This window comes from Coregonus lavaretus (assembly GCF_964263955.1).
Source record: "Coregonus lavaretus genome assembly, chromosome: 8".
NCBI classification, from domain to species: domain Eukaryota; kingdom Metazoa; phylum Chordata; class Actinopteri; order Salmoniformes; family Salmonidae; genus Coregonus; species Coregonus lavaretus.
Window position 1 is genome coordinate 5,451,587 of NC_139995.1, and position 22,876 is coordinate 5,474,462.

Genomic DNA, 22,876 nt, shown 5'->3' on the forward strand with positions numbered 1-22,876 from the left:
GGGATGGACATTTCTGAATTTTTGGTGGCCTTCCTAAGCCAGGATTCAGACACTGCTAGAACATCAGGGTTGGCGGAGTGTGCTAACGCAGTGAATAACTAAAACTTAGGAAGGAGGCTTCTGATGTTAACGTGCAGAAAACCAAGGCTTTTACGGTTACAGAAGTCAACAAATTATAGCTCCTGGGGAGTAGGAGTGATACTGGGGGCTGCAGGGCCTGGGTTAGCCTCTACATCACCAGAGGAACAGAGGAGGACTAGAATAAGGATACGGCTAAAGGCTTTAAGAACTGGTCTTCTAGTGCGTTGGGTACAGAGAATAAAGGGGGCAGATTTCCGGGCGTTGTTTAATAGATTCAGGGCATTATGTACAGACAAGGATATGGAAGGATATGAGTACAGTGGAGGTAAACCTAAGCATTGGGTAACAATGAAAGAGATAGCATCGCTGGAGGCACCGATTGAGCCGGCCTCGGCGTGTATGGGGGGTGGAACAAAGGAGCTATTTGAGGCAGTTTGAGAATGACTTGGTGTTCTAGTGAAATTGTATAATAAGAACTAACTGGAACAGCAATAGGCAAGGCATATTGACATGGGAGAGAGGCATAAAGCAATCACAGGTGTTATTAGAGAGAGCTAAGACAACAACTGGTAATGGCGATGAAAGTTTGGGCTGAGGCTAAACAGATAAAAAGGACAGGGTACCATGTAAAGGAACAGTCCAGCAGGCATCAGCTGTGCAGCTGAGTGATCATAAGGTCCAGTGAACAGCAATATGTGAGTCCGAGAGCAGTTCGAATTGGTGCTACAGCACAGCGAGCAGGAAGCACGGCTGTTGTTTGCGTGTGCTAGCGGGCCGGGGCTAGCAGATGGATCTTCGTGGTCATCGCAACGGGAAGCCTGTTGAAACCACAGACGATTACGTCGGCAGACAAGTCGTGATGGATCGGCGGGGCTCCGTGTCGACTCTAGGAGGTCCCGTCCGGTTGACAGAGAGGTAGATAGCCGGGAGATATGCCTGACTCGAGGCTAGCTCAAGGCTGATTAGCCAACAACAACATCCATGTTCAATAATATCAAAGGCTGCACTGAAATCTAACAGTACAGCTCCCATAATCTTCTAATTATCAATTTCTTTCAACCAATCATCAGTAATTTGTGTCAGTGCAGTATATGTTGAGTGCCCTTCTCTATAAGCATGCTGAAAGTCTGTTGTTAATTTGTTTACAGAGAAATAGCATTGTATTTGGTCAAACACAATTTTGGCAGCAAGCTGATAGGTCTGCTGTTAGAACTAGTAAAGGCTGCTTTACCACTCTTGGGTAGCGGAATGACTTTGGCTTCCCTCCAGGTCTGAGGAAAAAGACTTAGATTAAAGATATGACAGATAGGAGTGGATATAGAGTCAGCTACCATCCACAGTAACTTTCCATCTAAGTTGTCAATCCATCTAAGTTGATTGATAACAATAACTTTACAGAATTCTAACTTGCAATGCTTTTCTTTCATAATTTTATTTTTTATGCATATTTCCTGCTTAAGTTTGCCCACTTTGCCAATGAAGTAATCATTCAAATAATTGGCAACATCAAATGGTTTTGTGATGAATAAGCCATCTGATTCAGTGAAAGATGGAGTTGAATTTGTCTTTCTGCCCATTATTTAATTTAAAGTACTAAAAAGTTATATTTTCCCCATCATTCTTTATATCATTGATCTTGGCTTCATAATACAGTTTCTTCTTTTTTTGTTGAGTTTAGTCACATCATTTCTCAATTTGCAGTAAGTCAGCCAATAGGATGTGCAGCCAGACTTATTAGCCACTCCTCAATTTCATAAAGTCATCAAGTGCAGCGTCTGGATGATCCTTATTAATCACATCAGATCAACAAATATTTTTAACATCATCCACATAAGAATCACAGCAAAATCTTTTGTATGATTTTTATACACTATTTTAGGCCCAGCTTTTGGAATTTTGGCTTTCCTGGATATAGCCACTATATTGTGATCACTGCATCCAATGGGTATGGATACAGCTTTAGAACAATGTTCTACAGTATTAGTAAAAAGTTGATCAATACGTGTGGATGATCTTGTTCCTGTAGTGTTTTTAAACACCCTTGATGATTAATAACCTGAACCAGATTACAGGCACTGGTTAAAGTGAGAAGCTTCCTCTTGAGCGGACAGCTTGATGAAAACTAGTCAATATTCAGGTCCCCAAGAAAGTAGACCTCTCTGTTTACATCACATACACTATCTAGAATTTCACACAAATTATTTAGATACTGACTGTTAGCACTTGGTGGCCTATAGCAACACCCCAAAATAATAGGCTTTAGATGAGGCAGGTGAACCTGCAGCCACAGTACTTCAATAACACTTGACATGAGATCTTCTGTAAGCATTACTGGAATTTTTATCTATTTAACTTGGCAAATCAGTTAAGAACAAATTCTTATAGAGTGGGGAAAAAAAGTATTTAGTCAGCCACCAATTGTGCAAGTTCTCCCAATTAAAAAGATGAGAGAGGCCTGTAATTTTCATCATAGGTGCACGTCAACTATGACAGACAAATTGAGATTTTTTTTCTCCAGAAAATCACATTGTAGGATTTTTTATGAATTTATTTGCAAATTATGGTGGAAAATAAGTATTTGGTCAATAACAAAAGTTTCTCAATACTTTGTTATATACCCTTTGTTGGCAATGACACAGGTCAAACGTTTTCTGTAAGTCTTCACAAGGTTTTCACACACTGTTGCTGGTATTTTGGCCCATTCCTCCATGCAGATCTCCTCTAGAGCAGTGATGTTTTGGGGCTGTTGCTGGGCAACACGGACTTTCAACTCCCTCCAAAGATTTTCTATGGGGTTGAGATCTGGAGACTGGCTAGGCCACTCCAGGACCTTGAAATGCTTCTTACGAAGCCACTCCTTCATTGCCCGGGCGGTGTGTTTGGGATCATTGTTATGCTGAAAGACCCAGCCACGTTACTTCAATGCCCTTGCTGATGGAAGGAGGTTTACACTCAAAATCTCACGATACATGGCCCCATTCATTCTTTCCTTTGCACGGATCAGTCGTCCTGGTCCCTTTGCAGAAAAACAGCCCCAAAGCATGATGTTTCCACCCCCATGATTCACAGTAGGTATGGTGTTCTTTGGATGCAACTCAGCATTCTTTGTCCTCCTAGCAAGACGAGTTGAGTTTTTACCAAAAAGTTATATTTTGGTTTCATCTGACGATATGACATTCTCCCAATCCTCTTCTGGATCATCTAAATGCACTCTAGCAAACTTCAGATGGGCCTGGAGATGTACTGGCTTAAGCAGGGGGACACGTCTGGCACTGCAGGATTTGAGTCCCTGGCGTAGTGTGTTACTGATGGTAGGCTTTGTTACTTTGGTCCCAGCTCTCTGCAGGTCATTCACTAGGTCCCCCCGTGTGGTTCTGGGATTTTTGCTCACCGTTCTTGTGATCATTTTGACCCCACGGGGTGAGATCTTGCGTGGAGCCCCAGATCAAGGGAGATTATCAGTGGTCTTGTATGTCTTCCATTTCCTAATACTTGCTCCCACAGTTGATTTCTTCAAACCAAGCTGCTTACCTATTGCAGATTCAGTCTTCCCAGCCTGGTGCAGGTCTACAATTTTGTTTCTGGTGTCCTTTGACAGCTCTTTGGTCTTGGCCATAGTGGAGTTTGGAGTGTGACTGTTTGAGGTTGTGGACAGGTGTCTTTTATACTGATAACAAGTTCAAACAGGTGCCATTAATACAGGTAACGAGTGGAGGACAGAGGAGCCTCTTAAAGAAGAAGTTACAGGTCTGTGAGAGCCAGAAATAATGCTTGTTTGTAGGTGACCAAATACTTATTTTTCACCATAATTTGCAAATAAATTCATTAAAAATCCTACAATGTGATTTTCTGGAGGAAAAAAATCTAAATTTGTCTGTCATAGTTGACGTGTACCTATGATGAAAATTAAAGGCCTCTCTCATCTTTTTAAGTGGGAGAACTTGCACAATTGGTGGCTGACTAAATACTTTTTTCCCCCACTGTTTTTTCAGCCCTTTCCTGGGTAGCTCATCAGAGATACTCATAATATGGAAAAGAGCAAACAAAGCAAGAGAAAAGCATATACATTCAGCAGTCCATTAATCAGTTGGTGTGTGTAAGTGTGTGTGTGTGTGTGTGTGTGTGCTGCTGGGTTGAAGCTACGAACTCATAGGTTTGGTTCTCTCATCCCCTCCAGGCTTTTGGGAGGGAGGGTGGACAATGAGCCTGTCATAACGGATGTAAGCAATGTCCCCAGCTTTCATGGCTGGGATAAATTCTTTCTTCTTCTGGTGCACAGCTTCAGGATAGTCCTCGAGGAAGATACGTTCCCCTCAAGTTCTTGGCTCTTTCCAGAACAGCAACCTTGTCCTTGTACCTCAGGAAGTTGACCAATATCGGCCTGGGCCTGTCACCTGGGCCGATGGTGGATCTTTCAGTCCTGGTGGCGTGCTCCACCTCAATCTCCTGTGGTCCATGTTCAGTTTCTCTGAGATCATTTCCCTCACATTGTCCTCAGACTCCGTCCAGGTCTCATGTGGAGATTCTGCAATTCCGTCCAAAACCATGTTGTTCCGCCTTGACTGTCCCTCGAGATAATCTGATTTCTCCATCATTGTTATCATGGATTCACATACAGAACTGATGTCCTCTCTCAATGACTTACAGATTGCTGTCATCTTGCCGTTCTCCTGTTTAAACGTATAGAGCTGACCCTGGGAGAACTGCAAACTGTTCTTCAGGTCCTGGACCTCTCTGGTCAGGTCGTCCATTATTTTATTAGTTGACTCCACCAGTATTTGGACAAAACACTTGAAGCTATTTTGTAGTTGTTGTAACAACTGCTTGTAGAACTATTTTTGTTTGTTGAAAAGATCCTTCACCTGTGATAGAGAGACACCACTGTCCTCAACGGTACTCCCGCCAGCTTTGGTCTTTGTCATGGTAGCAACGTAGGTTTCGCTGTTACTCCTCGCAGTTCCAGACAGGGCAGGTCTGCGGTCCCAGCCACAATGGCAAACCGGGCTGCATTCAAGCCCTCAAGAAAACCCTGCTAGCTTGACAAGCAGCTAGCTAACAGCTAGGCTAGCTGCTACGCCAAACAGCTCCTCAGACCCGGCTTTGGTTGGCAGGATCACTGGACAGATAGTAGCGGTCCCAGAAACTGATGCCAACAGCGTCATGGGATCCAAACTCAAAAGGCAGCTAGCTAGTAACTAAACTTTTTCAATAGACTTTCAAAACTTTCCAAAACAACTAATCAAGCTATCCTTCATTCCGTGTTCAACAGGAAGTGACAAGCATTTGAAACAGGAAGTGACATGTATTTGCCTGACTTAAGAGTAACTTAAAGTTACGTAGAAGTAACCCAACTTCCTTCTCTGCACCTTTGCCTGTCTGCAATGTTGTCAAAAAAAATCATAACAATTAGACAGTCCCCACTGCCTAGATCTTTCAATACACTCTTAGAAAAAAAGGTGCTACATAGAACCGTACAGGGTTCTTCGGTTTGTCCCCATAGTGGAACCATTTTTGGTGCTAGGTAAAACCCTTTGCAGAGGGTTCTATCTAGAACCCCCTGTACTGTATATGGTTCTACATAGAACCCTCTATGAAGGGCTCTGCCTAGAACCCTCTATGAAGGGTTATACAGACAACCCTTTAATCTTTGGAGGGTTCGTCATAGAACCCTCTATGAATGGGTAGAACCCACCAGACTTATTAGCCTTTAAACTGTTATTATTTACGACAATGCATTACATATATCATAAGGCCTTTCATTGAGGGCCTAGTTATACCCTAACACAGTGGTGTTAGGAATCTCCTGGTATTCAGGCCACATCATGCCTGCAAATCACATTATGCAGGCTTGCAAAGTGATGTGTAATTCCTATTGGAATCCAGCCAGAGTTACGATATCCGACAAGTTAATCTTAATCACCCCCAACCTGCATTCAGAATGACTACTAGGGTAGGGAAGATTGAACACTGAGACTACCTCAATCATCTAAACTGGAACAACCATCTCAGTAATGGGTGCAATAAATCTAATTATTAACTAATTGGATTAGTCTAGAAAACAAACAGATTTAATTAGTTTAGAAAACGGTATGGTATTTATCTTTGTGTAACATAAAATGTATCAACCAATCAATGTACATGCAAAAACAAAGATACTATAGTAAAATAAACAATTCTGAAAATCTCCCTGCAATAGACCATGCTGGGAAATATTATACAGTTGAAGTCGGAAGTTTACATACACTTAGGTTGGAGTCATTAAAACTTGTTTTTCAACCACACCACAAATGTCTTGTTAACAAACTATAGTTTTGGCAAGTCGGTTAGGACATCTACTTTGTGCATGACACAAGTAATTTTTACAACAATTGTTTACAGACAGATTATTTCACTTATAATTCACTGTATCACAACTCCAGTGGGTCAGAAGTTTACATACACTAAGTTGACTGTGCCTTTAAACAGCTTGGAAAATTCTAGAAAATGATGTCATGGCTTTAGAAGCTTCTGATAGGCTAATTGACATAATTTGAGTCAATTGGAGGTGTACCTGTGGATGTATGTCACGGTTTCGGCCGAGGCTGCTCCTCTTCCTTGTTCGGGCGGACTTCGGCGGTCGTCGTCTCCGGAGTACTAGCTGCCACCGTTCGATGTTTCTTGTTCTTTTGGTTTTGTCTGTTCATAACACCTGTCCCTTATTTGTGTCTTGATTGTTCCCCTTATTTAGTTTGTTTGTTTGGGTCAGGTGTTATGCGTGATTGTTTTTGTCAGCCTGCCACTTCGAGTTTGTTCTCTCGTTGTGTTGTATTACGAGAGCTCGCACTGTGTGCGCTTTTCCCTTGTTTTTTCGCACTGTGTATTTCGTGCGTAATTGTTCGCGCCACCCGGTTGGGTTGGCGACTTATACTTGTGTTTGGACTTAGTAAAGTTCTGTTGACGTCCTCCTGGTTTCCTGCGCCTGATTCCTATCATCCACCTACACCAGTCTGACAGAATCACGCATCCCAATGGAATCAGCAGGAGCGACCGCGCCGACCGCCGATATGGACGAACGTCTTCGTGGTCAGGAGGACCGAATGAACCAGGTCTGTCACGCCCTGGAGAGGGTGATGAACACTCTACACCGATGGGAGACCAGCGGGGTGCCCACACCTCCAACCACCGACCCGGCTCCAGCGGTCAGCCCTCCGGTTTCATCTCCGGAACCCAGTGGGATTCGGCTCTCGCTCCCGAGGGCGTACGACGGCTCCACCGCCGGGTGTCAAGGGTTCCTGCTGCAGGTGGAGCTCTACCTCGCCACCGTACACCCGGCGCCCTCGGGACACGAGAGCGTCTCAGCCCTCATCTCCTGTCTCACCGGCAAGGCGTTGGAGTGGGCCAACGCCGAGTGGAGGAGAATGGACGCCGCAACCACGAACTATGCGGAGTTCTCCCGCCGCTTCCGTGCTGTATTCGACCATCCACCAGAAGGGAAGGCGGCGGGGGAACGTCTGTTCTACCTCCGACAGGGGATGAGGAGCGCACAGGACTTTGCCTTAGAGTTCCGGACCCTAGCGGCTGATGCAGGGTGGAATGAGCGGGCCCATATTGACCATTTCCGCTGCAGCCTCCGAGAGGACGTCCAGCGAGAGTTGGCGTGCAGGGACACGTCGTTCACTTTCGACCAACTGGTCGACATGGCCATCCGGCTGGATACCCTGCTCGCCACCCGTGGGCGTCCCGGAGGGGGGGGTTCGCCCATTCCACTCTCCAGCGCCTCCGAGCCGAGTCCTATGGAGCTCGGGGGTGCTGGCGCTAGGGAAAGGAGGAGGAGGAGCCCACGGGGACCCGGCCCTTGCACCAACTGTGGTCGTGGAGGGCACACTGCGGCTAGGTGCTGGGGCGGGTCCTCCAGGGGAGGAGAAGGCAGGTCTAGCATTGGGGGGTCCCCCCAGGTGAGTAGGCGCCCTGCTTACCCAGAGCTTTCTGTCGTGCACCTAACCTTGCCTGTTTGTTTCCCACAGGTTGCACCTCGTTCCCAGCATAAGGCGCTGGTAGATTCAGGCGCAGCTGGGAATTTTATAGATCGCCAGTTCTGTTTAGAGTTAGGGATTCCCCTTCTTCCAGTGGATAAGCCTTTCCCCGTCCATGCCCTAGATAGCCGTCCGTTAGGGTCTGGGTTGATTAGGGAGGTCACAGCACCACTTCAGATGATGGCGCAGGAGGGTCATGAGGAGAGAATTCAGCTTTATCTGATTGACTCTCCTGCGTATCCGGTGGTGCTGGGTCTTCCCTGGTTGATGACTCATGACCCTATTATTGGGTGGCGAGAGAAAGCTCTTAAAGGGTGGTCTGCTCAATGTGAGGGGCGGTGTCTGGGTGTTTCCATAGGGGCGACCTCGGTGGAGAGTCTGAATCTAATGCCAGCACTGCAGATTCCCCCCGAGTATGAGGATTTGGCATTGGCGTTCAGTAAGACTAGGGCTGCGCAGCTGCCGCCTCATAGACGGGGGGATTGTGCGATAGATCTCCAGTCAGGCGCAGCTCTCCCGCGGAGCCATGTGTATCCCTTGTCTCAAGAGGAGAAGAAATCTATGGAGACATACATCTCTGAGTCTCTTAGACAGGGATACATACGGCCCTCCGTTTCACCCGTTTCCTCAAGTTTCTTTTTTGTGAAGAAGAAGGATGGAGGTCTGCGGCCGTGTATTGATTACCGCGGTCTCAATCAGATCACAGTGAAGTACAGCTATCCACTTCCTCTGATTGCGACTATGACGGAGTCACTGCACGGTGCGCAGTTCTTTACAAAATTGGATCTTAGGAGCGCATATAACTTGGTGCGCATCCGAAAGGGCGATGAATGGAAGACAGCGTTTAGCACGACTTCCGGGCACTACGAGTATCTAGTCATGCCATATGGGTTGATGAATGCTCCCTCAGTCTTCCAATCCTTCGTTGATGAGATTTTCCGGGACATGCAGGGACAGGGAGTGGTTGTGTACATCGACGACATTCTGGTGTATAGTCCTACCCGTGCTGAGCATGTAGCCCTGGTGCGCCGAGTATTGCGGAGGCTGTTGGAGCATGACCTATATGTCAAGGCAGAGAAATGTCTGTTTTTTCAGAAGTCGGTCTCCTTTCTGGGTTACCAGTTATCTGCGTCAGGGGTGAAGATGGAGGTAGACCGGGTGTCAGCTGTGCGTAATTGGCAGACCCCAACCACTGTGAAGGAGGTGCAACGGTTCTTGGGTTTTGCGAATTACTACCGGAGGTTTATCCGGGGTTTTGGACAGGTGGCAGCTCCCATAACGTCTCTGTTAAAGGGGGGTCCGGTGCGCTTGCGGTGGTCAGCTGAGGCGGACAGGGCATTTGGGAGACTGAAGGACCTGTTTACCTCGGCGCCGGTGTTGGCGCATCCGGATCCCTCTTTACCGTTCCAAGTAGAGGTGGACGCGTCAGAGGCCGGGATAGGGGCCGTTCTTTCCCAGCGTTCTGGTACTCCACCTAAACTCCGTCCCTGTGCGTTCTACTCTAAGAAGCTCAGTCCGGCGGAGCGGAATTATGACGTAGGAGACAGGGAGCTGTTAGCCGTGGTACAGGCCCTAAAGGTGTGGCGGCATTGGCTCGAGGGGGCTCAACACCCTTTCCTCATTCAAACTGACCATCGTAACCTGGAGTACATCCGGGCAGCTAGGAGACTGAATCCTCGCCAGGCTCGTTGGACTATGTTCCTGGCCCGGTTTGTGTTTAAGATCACATACATCCCGGGGTCCCAGAACGGGAAGGCAGATGCTCTGTCCCGGCGGTATGACGCAGAGGAGAGGTCAGTTGAGTCCACGCCCATACTACCGGAGTCTTGTCTGGTTGCTCCGGTGGTGTGGGAGGTTGATGGTGAGATCGAGCGGGCGTTACGCACCGACCCGAGTCCTCCTCAGTGTCCTGTGGGTCGGACGTACGTTCCGCTCGAGATACGCGATCGCCTCATTTGTTGGGCTCATACGTCCCCCTCCTCTGGCCATCCGGGTATCGGCCGGACAGTGCACTGCCTTAGCACGAAGTACTGGTGGCCAACGTTAGCTAGGGATGTGAGGATTTATGTCTCCTCCGGTTCGGTGTGTGCCCAGTGTAAGGCGCCCAGACATTTGCCCAGGGGTAAGTTACAACCCCTGCCTATTCCACAACGACCCTGGTCCCACCTCTCGGTGGATTTTGTTACCGACCTTCCCCCCTCACAGGGGAATACTACCATCCTGGTCGTTGTGGATAGGTTCTCGAAGGCCTGTCGTCTCCTTCCCATGCCGGGTCTACCCACTGCCCTACAGACCGCTGAGGCTCTGTTCACCCATGTCTTCCGGCATTACGGGGTACCCGAGGATATAGTGTCTGACCGAGGCCCCCAGTTCACCTCTAGAGTGTGGAGGGCATTTATGGAACGGTTGGGGGTGTCGGTAAGCCTTACCTCGGGTTACCACCCGGAGAGTAATGGGCAGGTTGAACGTGTCAACCAGGATGTGGGTAGGTTTCTGAGGTCATACTGTCAGGGCCGGCCGGAGGAGTGGGCGAGATATGTGCCCTGGGCCGAGATGGCACAGAACTCTCTTCGCCACTCCTCCACCCAACTAACCCCGTTTCAGTGTGTGTTGGGGTACCAGCCGGTGCTGGCACCATGGCATGAGAGCCAGATCGAGGCCCCCGCTGTGGATGAGTGGGTAAGGCGCTCGGAGGAGACGTGGGACGCTGCACACGTCCATCTGCAGCGTGCCATACGTCGACAGAAGACGAGCGCCGACCTACACCGCAGTGAGGGGCCAGTGTACGCACCTGGAGATCGAGTCTGGCTCTCAACCAGAAACCTGCCTCTCCGCCTGCCCTGCCGGAAGCTGGGTCGGCGGTTTGTGGGGCCGTTTAAAGTCCTGAGGAGATTGAACGAGGTGAGTTATAGGTTAGAACTACCTGTTGACTACAAAAATATTAACCCCTCGTTCCATGTGTCTCTCCTCAGGCCGGTGGTAGCTGGTCCACTCCAGGACTTTGAGATTGAGGAGACTCCTCCGCCCCCGTTGGACATCGAGGGGGCTCCGGCGTACACCGTGAGGTCCATCCTGGATTCTAGACGCCGGATGGGGGGTCTTCAATATCTCGTGGAGTGGGAGGGGTACGGTCCGGAGGAGCGGTGCTGGGTGCCAAGGAGGGACGTGTTAGACCAGTCCCTACTGACCGATTTCCATCGGGGTCATCCTGCGCGCCCTGCTCCGCGTCGTCCGGGTCGTCCTCGAGCTCCGGGTCGGCGCACGGCTGGAGCCGCGCGTCAAGGGGGGGGTACTGTCACGGTTTCGGCCGAGGCTGCTCCTCTTCCTTGTTCGGGCGGACTTCGGCGGTCGTCGTCTCCGGAGTACTAGCTGCCACCGTTCGATGTTTCTTGTTCTTTTGGTTTTGTCTGTTCATAACACCTGTCCCTTATTTGTGTCTTGATTGTTCCCCTTATTTAGTTTGTTTGTTTGGGTCAGGTGTTATGCGTGATTGTTTTTGTCAGCCTGCCACTTCGAGTTTGTTCTCTCGTTGTGTTGTATTACGAGAGCTCGCACTGTGTGCGCTTTTCCCTTGTTTTTTCGCACTGTGTATTTCGTGCGTAATTGTTCGCGCCACCCGGTTGGGTTGGCGACTTATACTTGTGTTTGGACTTAGTAAAGTTCTGTTGACGTCCTCCTGGTTTCCTGCGCCTGATTCCTATCATCCACCTACACCAGTCTGACAATGTATTTCAAGGCCTACCTTCAAACTCAGTGCCTCTTTGCTTGACATCATGGGAAAATCAAAAGAAATCAGCCAAGACCTCAGAAAAAGAATTGTAGACATCCACAAGTCTGGATCATCATTGGGAGCAATTTCCAAACGTCTGAAGGTACCACGTTCATCTGTACAAACAATAGTATGCAAGTATAAACACCATGGGACCACGCAGCCGTCATACCGCTCAGGAAGGAGACGCGTTCTGTCTCCTAGAGATGAACGTACTTTGGTGCGAAAAGTGCAACTCAATCCCAAAACAACAGCAAAGGACATTGTGAAGATGGTGGAGGAAACAGGTTCAAAAGCATCTATATCCACAGTAAAACGAGTCCTATATCGACATAACCTGAAAGCAAGGAAGAAGCCACTTCTCCAAAACCGCCATAAAAAAGCCAGACTACGGTTTACAACTGCACATTGGGACAAAGATCGTACTTTTTGGAGAAATGTCCTCTGGTCTGATGAAACAAAAATAGAACGGTTTGGCAATAATGACCATCGTTATGTTTGGAGGAAAAGGGGGATGCTTGCAAGCCAAAGAACACCATCCCAACCGTGAAGCACGGGGGTGGCAGCATCATGTTGTGGGGGTGCTTTGCGCAAGGAGGGACTGGTGCACTTCACAAATTAGATGGCATCATGAGGAAGGAAAATGATGTGGATATATTAAAGCAACATCTCAAGACATCAGTCAGGAAGTTAAAGCTTGGTCGCAAAGGGGTCTTCCAAATGGACACCGACCCCAAGCATACTTCCAAAGTTGTGGGAAAATGGCTTATGGACAACAAAGTCAAGGTATTGGAGTGGCCATCACATAGCCCTGACCTCAATCCTATAGAAAATCTGTGGGCAGAACTGAAAAAGCGTTTGAGAGCAAGGAGGCCTACAAACCTGACTCAGTTACACCAGCTCTGTCAGGAGGAATGGGCCAAAATTCACCCAACTTATTGTGGGAAGCTTGTGGAAGGCTACCCGAAACGTTTGACCCAAGTTAAACAATTTAAAGGCAATGCTACCAAATACTAATTGAGTGTATGTAAACTTCTGACCCACTAGGAATATGATGAAAGAAATAAAAGCTGAAATAAATCATTCTCTCTACTATTATTCGGACATTTCACATTCTTAAAATAAAGTAGCGATCCTAACTGACCTAAGACAGGGAATATTTACTAGGATTAAATATCAGGAATTGTGAAAAACTAAGTTTAAATGTATTTGGCTAAGGTGTATGTAATCTCCCGACTACAACTGTAGATAGGCCACCCACACATATCTGAAAATACATGATACATTTACTTTTACTGATCATGAAGAGCATGCAGTTACTTGCTGTATAACTCTGATGATAGATCTAAATGTGGGCAATTGTTTTGCATGGAATAAATCGTAAATTAGTAGTTAAGACTGTGCTCTTCAAGAGGTGATCATATTACAACCAAATAGTTGTAACATTTATTTCACAGTCCCTTGAAAATGGCACGCAGTTGTTAATTTTTTTATGTGAGCTGGAGGTCTCCTTGCCTCCCAGAAGGCAAATCGAACAATCTGCACCGTATTGTGACGTTTATTGATAACAACCTATAGTATTCTACAGTATACTACAACATTCTATAGTATGTACTACACATGATCGAGGGATACTACAGTGTAGTATAGTATTTTACCAGAGGAGGCTGGTGGGAGGAACTATAGTAAACTGTACTATTTTTGATGTAGGAACTACACTCCACTTATGTCACATCAAGCATCAACTTCAAATGGAAGTTACATTTAGTGTGTGAACCCCCTCACCTTGTCGTCCAGCTGCTTGTAGAGCTTCCGTATCTCCTCCTCATACTTCTGTCTCTCCTCCTCTGAGATCCTGATCACTATAGAGGAGGAACTGTCTTCTCTAGGCAGCCGACTCAGACTGGAGGAGGAGCTCTCTTCTCTGGGGAGCTGACCCTCGACAGGCACAGCACCAGGACACAACTGATCCAGCTCTGGGTCCTCCTCACCTGAGGCAGGGACAATGGATCATGAGAAGGACAGGCCTCATTGGGGGAGGTATGGGTGTATGTGTGTGTGATCTCCTTTAGGCTAGCCAAGGATGCCCAATGTGTGTGTATGCGTGTGTCCCTCTCTATATGTGGCTCTGGAGCAGCAGACGGAGTGTCTACAGTCTAAAATATGTATGTGTCCATGTGTGTCTTGGATGTGTGTGTTTACAGTATATAATGTCCCTCTTAGGAGATGTTTATGCTCTGAGGATTTACTAAAATATAAGAATCCATAAAACATTAAGGCACAAAAAAATCTGCCACCAGGACACTGTGGGGGACTGCAATTCATCTTTGAGAGTGTGTGTTCGTTTGTGTGTTTTCTGCTCGTTCGCGTGCCTGTGTGTGTGTGTGTGTGTATCTGCCTGAGTGTCTATGTGCCTGTGTGCTGGTGTGGGTGTCCGTGGATGGCCTCACCATTCCTCCATCTGTTGAGCTCAGACTCCAGCCTCTGTACCGTCTCCTTCATCACCCTGTTCTTCTCCTTCTCCTTCTCATACTTCTTCTTCCACTGTTCTGCCGTCAGTTCCAGATTCACTGACGCTGTGTTCCTGACTGTCTTAGCTCTGGGGGGATAGAGAGAGACAGAGGAGATGGCAGTGAGGCATGAGTTAGGTAGAGGATGTGTAATTGTATGGATTCTATTGTTCTGGATCTCTTAGCTCTGGGGGAAGACAATTCAATGAAACACGTATTGGTAATGATTCAGTTGGTAGTGATGCATTGATAGGCTCTGTAAGTTTGACATTACATTGTTCTTAGTGACTTATTCTAAAATTATATGGATTCACTCTCACCAAAATCTGTCCAGAATTAGCTCAATTCCTTTTTATGGGCTTAATACAGTATGCAGACCTAAAGCCTTCCCACCTTTGGGACAAAGAATCCCATTGTTGGGGTGGAAACTGTCACGCCCTGACTCAGGGGACGCTTATATGTTGAGTCAGGGTGTGTATATTCTATGTTGTGTTGTTCTATGTTATAGGTTCTAGTATGGGTATTTCTATGTTGGCCGGTGTGGCTCCCAATCAGAGGCAGCTGTCGCTCGTTGTCTCTGATTGGGGACAATACTTAGGCAGCCTATTGGCACTAGTGGGTTGTGGGATCTTGTTCCGTGTGAGGTATGTTGTTTGTGTACCTTGGACTTCACGTTTCGTTTAGTTTGTTGTTTTGTCGTCGTTGTGTTTATTCGGTATAATAAACATGTATGCATATCACGCTGCGCCTTGGTCTGACCCGTCAATGAACGAACGTGACAGAAGATCCCACCAAACAAGGACCAAGCAGCGTGCCCAGGAGGAGCGAATAGCCATGTCACAGGTGGGCAAATGGTGGTCATGGGAGGAGATATTTGCGGGGAAAGGGCCATGGGCGAAGGTAGATGCCCAGGCAGGAGAGGAGATGCGGCGCCAATCGTGCTGACGACGGAGACCCGAGAGGTAACCCCAAGAAAAAAGATGTGGGGGGCACACGGGGTGGGTGACGAGGCTACAGGAGGCTAAAAGGGAGAAGTGTAGAGGCACGGCGAGAGGAGCTGGTTAGGTAGCAGAAGGAGCGGGGGTTAATAAAGGAACCCAGTCCAGCTCCTCGCACCAGGAAAGTGGTGCGTGTCGCCAGCCCGGTCCGGCCTGTTCCTGTCCCTCGCACCAAGACAGTGGTGCGTGTCGCCAGCCCGGCCCGGCCTGTTCCTGCTCCTCGCACCAACATAGTGGTGCGCATCGCCAGCCCGGTCCGGCCTGTTCCTGTCCCTCGCACCAAGCCAGTGGTGCGCGTCGCCAGCCCGGCCCGGCCTGTTCCTGCCCCTCGAACCAAGCCAGTGGTGTGCGTCGCCAGCCCGGTCCGGCCTGTCCCTCGCACCAAGCCAGTGGTGCGTGTCGCCAGCCCGGCCCGGCCTGTTCCTGCCCCTCGCACCAAGCCAGAGGTGCGCGTCGTCAGCCCGGTCCGGCCTGTACCTGCTCCTCGCACCAAGCCAGTGGTGCGTGTGTCCAGTCCGGCACGGCCCGTGCCTGTTCCACCGGTGCCCAGTTCAGCTCCGGTCAGCTGCTCCACTCCGGATCTAGAGCAATCCGCTTCACCGGGGTCCAGTCCAGCTCCGGTCAGCGGCTCCACTCTGGAGCCAGAGCAGTCCGCTCCACCGGTGCCTGATCCAGCTCCGGTCAGCTGCTCCAGTCTAGAGCCAGAGCAGTCCGCTCCACCGGTGCCCGGTCCAGCTCCGGTCAGCGGCTCCAGTCCAGACCCAGACGTCAACCCCTCTCCAGGTTCGAGGTCTCCCACACCAGGGTCCAGACAGGGCTTGGAGTATAGTGGGAGGAAAGAGAGGGGAAGCAACGCGCCGAGGTCTAGACCAGACCAGGGGCGCAACAGGGAGGCGAAGAGTGAGAGGTCGTCACGCCCTGAGCCGGATCCGCCTCCAAGGCGGAATGCCCACCCGGCCCCTACCCTGTTATGTTTATGTTGTGCGGTCAGAGTCCGCACCTTTGGGGGGGGGGGGGGTACTGTCACGCCCTGACTCAGGGGACGCTTATATGTTGAGTCAGGGTGTGTATATTCTATGTTGTGTTGTTCTATGTTATAGGTTCTAGTATGGGTATTTCTATGTTGGCCGGTGTGGTTCCCAATCAGAGGCAGCTGTCACTCGTTGTCTCTGATTGGGGTCCATACTTAGGCAGCCTATTGGCACTAGTGGGTTGTGGGATCTTGTTCCGTGTGGGGTATGTTGTTTGTGTACCTTGGACTTCACGTTTCGTTTAGTTTGTTGTTTTGTCGTCGTTGTGTTTATTCGGTATAATAAACATGTATGCATATCACGCTGCGCCTTGGTCTGACCCGTCAATGAACGAACATGACAGAAACATGGGTATCTCGTCATAATATACATTATATATTACATGACCAAAAGTATGTGGAGACCTGTTGTTCGAACATCTCATTACAAAATCGTGGGCATTAATATGGAGTTGGTCCCCCCTTTGCTGCTATAATAGCCTCCACTCTTCTGGGAAGGCTTTCCACTAGATGTTGGAACATTGCTGTATGGACCTCGCTTTGTGCACGGGAGCATTGTCATGCTGAAACAGGAAAGGGCCTTCCCCAAACTGTTGCCACAAAGTTGGAAGCACAGAATCGTCTAGAATGTAATTGTACGCTGTAACGTTAAGATTTCCCTTCACTGGAACTAAGGGGCCTAGACAAACCATGAAAAACAGCCCCAGATCATTATTCCTCCTCCACCAAACTTTACAGTTGGCACTATGCATTTGGGCAGGTAGCAAAAATTCGCCAAACCCAAATTCGTCTGTCGGACTGCCAGATGGTGAAACATGATTGATGACTCCAGAGAACGCGTTTCCACTGCTCCAGAGTCCAATGGTGGCGAGCTTTACACCACTCCAGCCGACGCTTAGCATTGCGCATGGTGATCTTAGGCTTGTGTGCGGCTGCTCGGACATGGAAACCCATTTCATTAAACTCTCGACAAACAGTTATTGTGCTGATGTTGCTTCCAGAGGCAGTTTGGAACTCTGTAGTAAGTGTTGCAACCGAGGAGAGACGATATTACGCGCTACGCACTTCAGCACTCAGCAGTCCCGTTCTGTGAGCTTGTGTGGCCTTCCACTTCGCGGCTCAGCCGTTGTTGCTCCTAGACGTTTCCACTTCACAATAACAGCACTTACAGTTGACCGGGGCAGCTTTAGCTGTCCGAAATCTGATGAACTGACTTGTTGGAAAGGTGGCATCCTGTGACAGTGCCACGTTGAAAGTCACTGAGCTCTTCAGTAAGGCCATTCTACTGTCAATATTTGTCTATGGAGAATGCATGGCTGTGTGGCTGAAATGCCCGAATCCACTAATTTGAAGGGGTGTCCACATACTTTTGTATATATAGTGTATATTGATGTTTTGCCTAAATTATATAATTACCCCTCTAAATAAAATCTATTGAAATACTTCACCACAGAGCATGACTTAGCCACAGAGGATCATTAGCTTCTTTGTGGATTGTTTCAAATCAAGCGGGTAGGCATATGCCTATTTGGGAAGCCCGCAATTTGGGCAGCGCATGTGGCAATAGGCTTAGCTGATTATTGAGTAGCGCTGTCAGTGATAAGCATCTACAGTTGAAGTCGGAAATGTACATACACTTAGGTTGGTATCATTAAAACTTGTTTTTCAACCACTCCACAAATGTATTATTAACAAACTATAGTTTTGGCAAGTCGGTTAGGACATCTACTTTGTGCATGACACAAGTAATTTTTACAACAATTGTTTACAGACAGATTATTTCACTTATAATTCACTGTATTACAATTCCAGTGGGTCAGAAGTTTACATAGACTAAGTTGACTGTGCCTTTAAACAGCTTGGAAAATTCCAGAAAATGATGTCATAGCTTTAGAAGCTTCTGATAGGCTAATTGACATCATTCGAGTCAATTGGAGGTGTACCTGTGAATGTATTTCAAGGCCTACCTTCAAACTCAGTGCCTCTTTGCTTGACATCATGGGAAAATCAAAATAAATCAGCCAAGACCTCAGAAAAAAATGTGTAAACCTCCATAATCTGGTTCGTCCTTGGGAGCATTTTTCAAACGCCTGAAGGTACCACGTTCATCTGTACAAACAATAGTATGCAAGTATAAACACCATGGGACCACGCAGCCGTCATACCGCTCAGGAAGGAGATGCGTTCTGTCTCCTAGAGATTAACATACTTTGGTGCGAAAAGTGCAAATCAATCCCAGAACAACAGCAAAGGACCTTGTGAAGATGCTGGAGGAAACAGGTCAAAAGTATCTATATCCATAGTAAAACAAGTCCTATATCGACATAACCTGAAAGGCCGCTCAGCAAGGAAGAAGCCACTGCTCCAAAACCGCCATAAAAAAGCCAGACTGCAGTTTGCAACTGCACATGGGGACAAAGATCGTACTCTTTGGAGAAATGTCCTCTGGTCTGATGAAACAAAAATAGAACTGTTTGGCCATAATGACCATCGTTATGTTTGGAGGAAAAAGGGGGATGCTTGCAAGCCGAAGAACACCATCCCAACCGTGAAGCATGGGGTGGCAGCATCATGCTGTGGGGGTGCTTTGTTGCAGGAGGGACTGGTGCACTTCACAAAATAGATGGCATCATGAGGAAGGAAAATTATATATTGAAGCAACATCTCAAGACATCAGTCAGAAAGTTAAAGCTTGGTCGCAAATGAGTCTTCCAAATGGACAATGACCCCAAGCATACTTCCAAAGTTGTGGCAAAATGGCTTAAGGACAACAAAGTCAAGGTATTGGAGTGGCCATCACAAAGCCCTGACCTCAATCCTATAGAACATTTGTGGGCAGAACTGTGTGCGAGCAAGGAGGCCTAAAAACCTGACTCGGTTACACCAGCTCTGTCAGGAGGAATGGAACCAAATTCACCCAACTTATTGTGGGAAGCTTGTGGAAGGCTACCCGAAACGTTTGACCCAAGTTAAACAATTTAAAGGCAATGCTACCAAATACTAATTGAGTGTATGTAAACTTCTGACCAACTGGGAATGTTATGAAATAAATAAAAGCGGAAATAAATCATTCTCTCTACTATTATTCTGACATTTCACATTCTTAAAATAAAGTGGTGATCCTAACTGACCTAAGACAGGTAATTTTTGACTAGCATTAAATGTCAGGAATTGTGAAAAACTGAGTTTAAATGTATTTGGCTAAGGTGTATGTAAACTTCCGACTTCAACTGTATGTGTGAAGATAATGTGTATTGAGTATAATTTAAAATGTTGAGACAAGAAGAAAGGGAAAGGTGCGTCTCTCTCCAGAATGCATGCACTCAGCTGTTTCCTGATAATTGTTGCGCATTCATTGTTAAATTGTGTGAATTTTTGCTCTTTGATTGTTTATTTTGATCAATTCCACAAGCGCATATGTCACTAGTAGGCCTAGTAAATGTACTGTTAATCCGAGTCACTTGGTTACATTAATTTCTGTTAATGCATGTATTAATTACAGTCATTTACCGTTCTCATTCTCGGAGTGGAAACGTTGTTTGCAGAGTTCACAACCTGCTACAGTTGTGAAAAAACTATGGAAATCAAATGCCCCTCCAACTGGTTCGTTCTGGCACCGGCCTTGCTTTCCAAAACTATTTGAATACAGATCTGAGAAAAAATCTACTTAAAAATGTATTGAATACAGAGCTCAGGAAGTGACTACTTTTCTGAAAGTTGGCTGCCTTCAACTAATGGTAGGGCTGTATCTGGAACTGCATGTTGAATATAGAAATATAATGAATAGAGCACACACAATATCATATACTATTCCAATCTATCTGACAGTCATATTGGATGTATACAATAGATTTATATCTGAATATTTGGTAAATGTCCATTCTCCTGAATATCCATTGCCCCAGGTGTACATAATCAAGTCAAAACAATTAAGAAATTCTATTTTGTATATTTTATAAGTATAAATAAGTTGTGACATTCAACTACTGTATGACGCTTTCAACATGCCACTTTAAAGATGAAAGATGAAATTAATTGTATGATACCTGAAAATGCTGCAGCATTTGCATTTGCAAATATGCAAATAGCAAGTTAGATGCTTAGCAAAAACAACTTTGAAACCTATTTGTCCATCTGAGGGTAACCGTTCACATGGTAAGTCTGAGGCTAAGTGTTCACACTATACCATATTTAAAGGGATAGTTCACTCAGAATACAAACTAACATGACTTTCCACCTACCTTGGCTGTAGTTGATTTAAGGCAGCTTTGGGATATTTAGTTTCCTTTCGACACTTAATTGCCATATTTTTTTACTGTTGGCATTCTCAGTAACACTTAACATCAAACTGTTCTTGTGCCTGTGTAATAAAACTCTAATCACTTTTGGAGCAACATTTTATTAGCATGTTGTTACATAATACTTTGGTAATTGCATTTGAATTGCATAGCAATGAGCTGAGAGTTTTTGTAACTATAGTAAACAAGAGGAATAGTGACTGTTCCTTATGCCACTTATGTAATAACTCCATTATTATGCAATTATAAAGCAATTTCCAATGTCCTATGTCACAACAATGTTGCTATTGTAATAATCAAAGTTACTACACATGTATAAGAACTTGATGTCAAGTGTTACTGTATTACCTTGTCTCACTCATTATGAAAACATATTTGTTAGTCATTTTGAAGCTACAAAAGTGGTCTACTCTAATGTACACGTATTTATTTCTAGGCTATATTAAGATTCACATAAGAGACCTCCAAACCAACTGCTTACGATCATAATGTATATTTAGACTAATTAAACTAACTGTTGTAGTTTTTGTTTCTTCATCAAATATTTGGCAGCCATCAAATACATATGTTTGTGTTTTCAAATAACTTGCATATATTCAAGTACCTTAAATATTATTTGGTTTTCTGAGAGGTATTCAAAATACTCTTGGCATTCCCTCAACCAGCTTCATGAGGAATGCTTTTCCAACAGTCTTGAAGGAGTTCCCACATATGCTGAGCACTTGTTGGCTGCTTTTCCTTCACTCTGTGGTCCAACTCATCCCAAACCATCTCAATTGGGTTGAGGTTGGGGGATTGTGGAGGCCAGGTCATCTGATGCAGCAGTCCATCACTCTCCTTCTTGATCAAATAGCCCTTACACAGCCTATAGGTGTGTTTTGGGTCATTGTCCTGTTGAAAAACAAATGATAGTTCCACTAAACGCAAACCAGATGGGATAGCGTATCGCTGCAGAATGCTGTGGTAGCCATGCTGGTAAAGTGTGCCTTGAATTCTAAATCAATCACTGACAGTGTCACCAGCAAAGCACCCCCACACCATTACACCTCCTCCTCCATGCTTCACGGTGGGAACCACACATGCGGAGATCATCCGTTCACTTACTCTGCATCTCACAAAGACACAGCTATTGGAACCAAAAATCTCTAATTTGGACTCATCAGACCAAAGGACATATTTCCACCGGTCTAATGTCCATTGCTCATGTTTCTGGGCCCAAGCAAGTCTCTTCTTCTTATTGGTGTCCTTTAATAGTGGTTTCTTTGCAGCAATTCAACCATGAAGGCCTGATTCACACAGTCTCCTCTGAACAGTTGATATTGAGATGTGTCTGTGACTTGAACTCTGTGAAGCATTTATTTGGGCTGCAATTTCTGAGGCTGGTAACTCTAATGAACTTATCCTCTGCAGCAGAGGTAACTCTGGGTATTCCTTTCCTGTGGCGGTCCTCATGAGAGCCAGTTTCATCATAGCGCTTGATGGTTTTTGCAACTGCACTTGAAGAAACTTTCAAAGTTCTTGACATTTTCTGGATTGACTTACCTTCATGTCTTAAAGTAATGATGGTCGTTTCGCTTTGCTTATTTGAGCTTTTCTTGCCATAATATGGACTTGGTCTTTTCCCAAATAGGGCTATCTTCTGTATACCACCCCTACCTTGTCACAACACAACTGCTTGACTCAAACGCATTAAGAAAGAAAGCAAAGCTGTCATCAAGGTGGCTACTTTGAAGAATCTAAAATCTAAAATATATTTAGTTTTGTTTAACACTTTTTGGTTACTACTTGATTCCACGTGTGTAATTTCATAGTTTTGATGTCTTCACTATTATGGCTGTCTGTGTGTGTGTGCATACGTTCATTTGTTTGTGTGTTTGTGTGTGTGTGTGCGTGCGTGCGTGCGTGCAGGTGTTCCTGTGTTTTTATTTATTCCTTATTTTACCAAGAGAGCTGACTGAGAATACATTCTCATTAAAAGCTCAGACAGACAGGTAGGATTGTCAAACGTTTGCCTGCCGATAGTGCTTAGCACCTCTGCACAGTGTCGGCAGTCAATCTCATTTGTGTTCACACAGCAAAGACCTTGGAAGTCGTCAGCCACTCAGCCTTGTTAAAATACTCCAAACCCGAAGGTGGCAGTAGCGTTGTTTGGCAATGCATTCCGTGCATATTGCTTAT

At 46.3% G+C, this 22,876-nt stretch overlaps 1 protein-coding gene across 1 annotated transcript in view; it reads right to left on the reverse strand.

Moving 5' to 3' along the window:
• LOC311133166 (kinesin heavy chain-like) overlaps positions 1–22,876 on the reverse strand; it is a gene marked incomplete at both ends in the record, with an annotated part of 162,871 nt that overhangs the window by 56,612 nt on the left and 83,383 nt on the right. The window contains 2 exons of the mRNA XM_084166607.1: positions 13,648–13,853; positions 14,313–14,461. Coding sequence (XP_084022733.1) covers positions 13,648–13,853; positions 14,313–14,461 — 355 coding nt within the window. The remainder of the gene's footprint in view (positions 1–13,647; positions 13,854–14,312; positions 14,462–22,876) is intronic.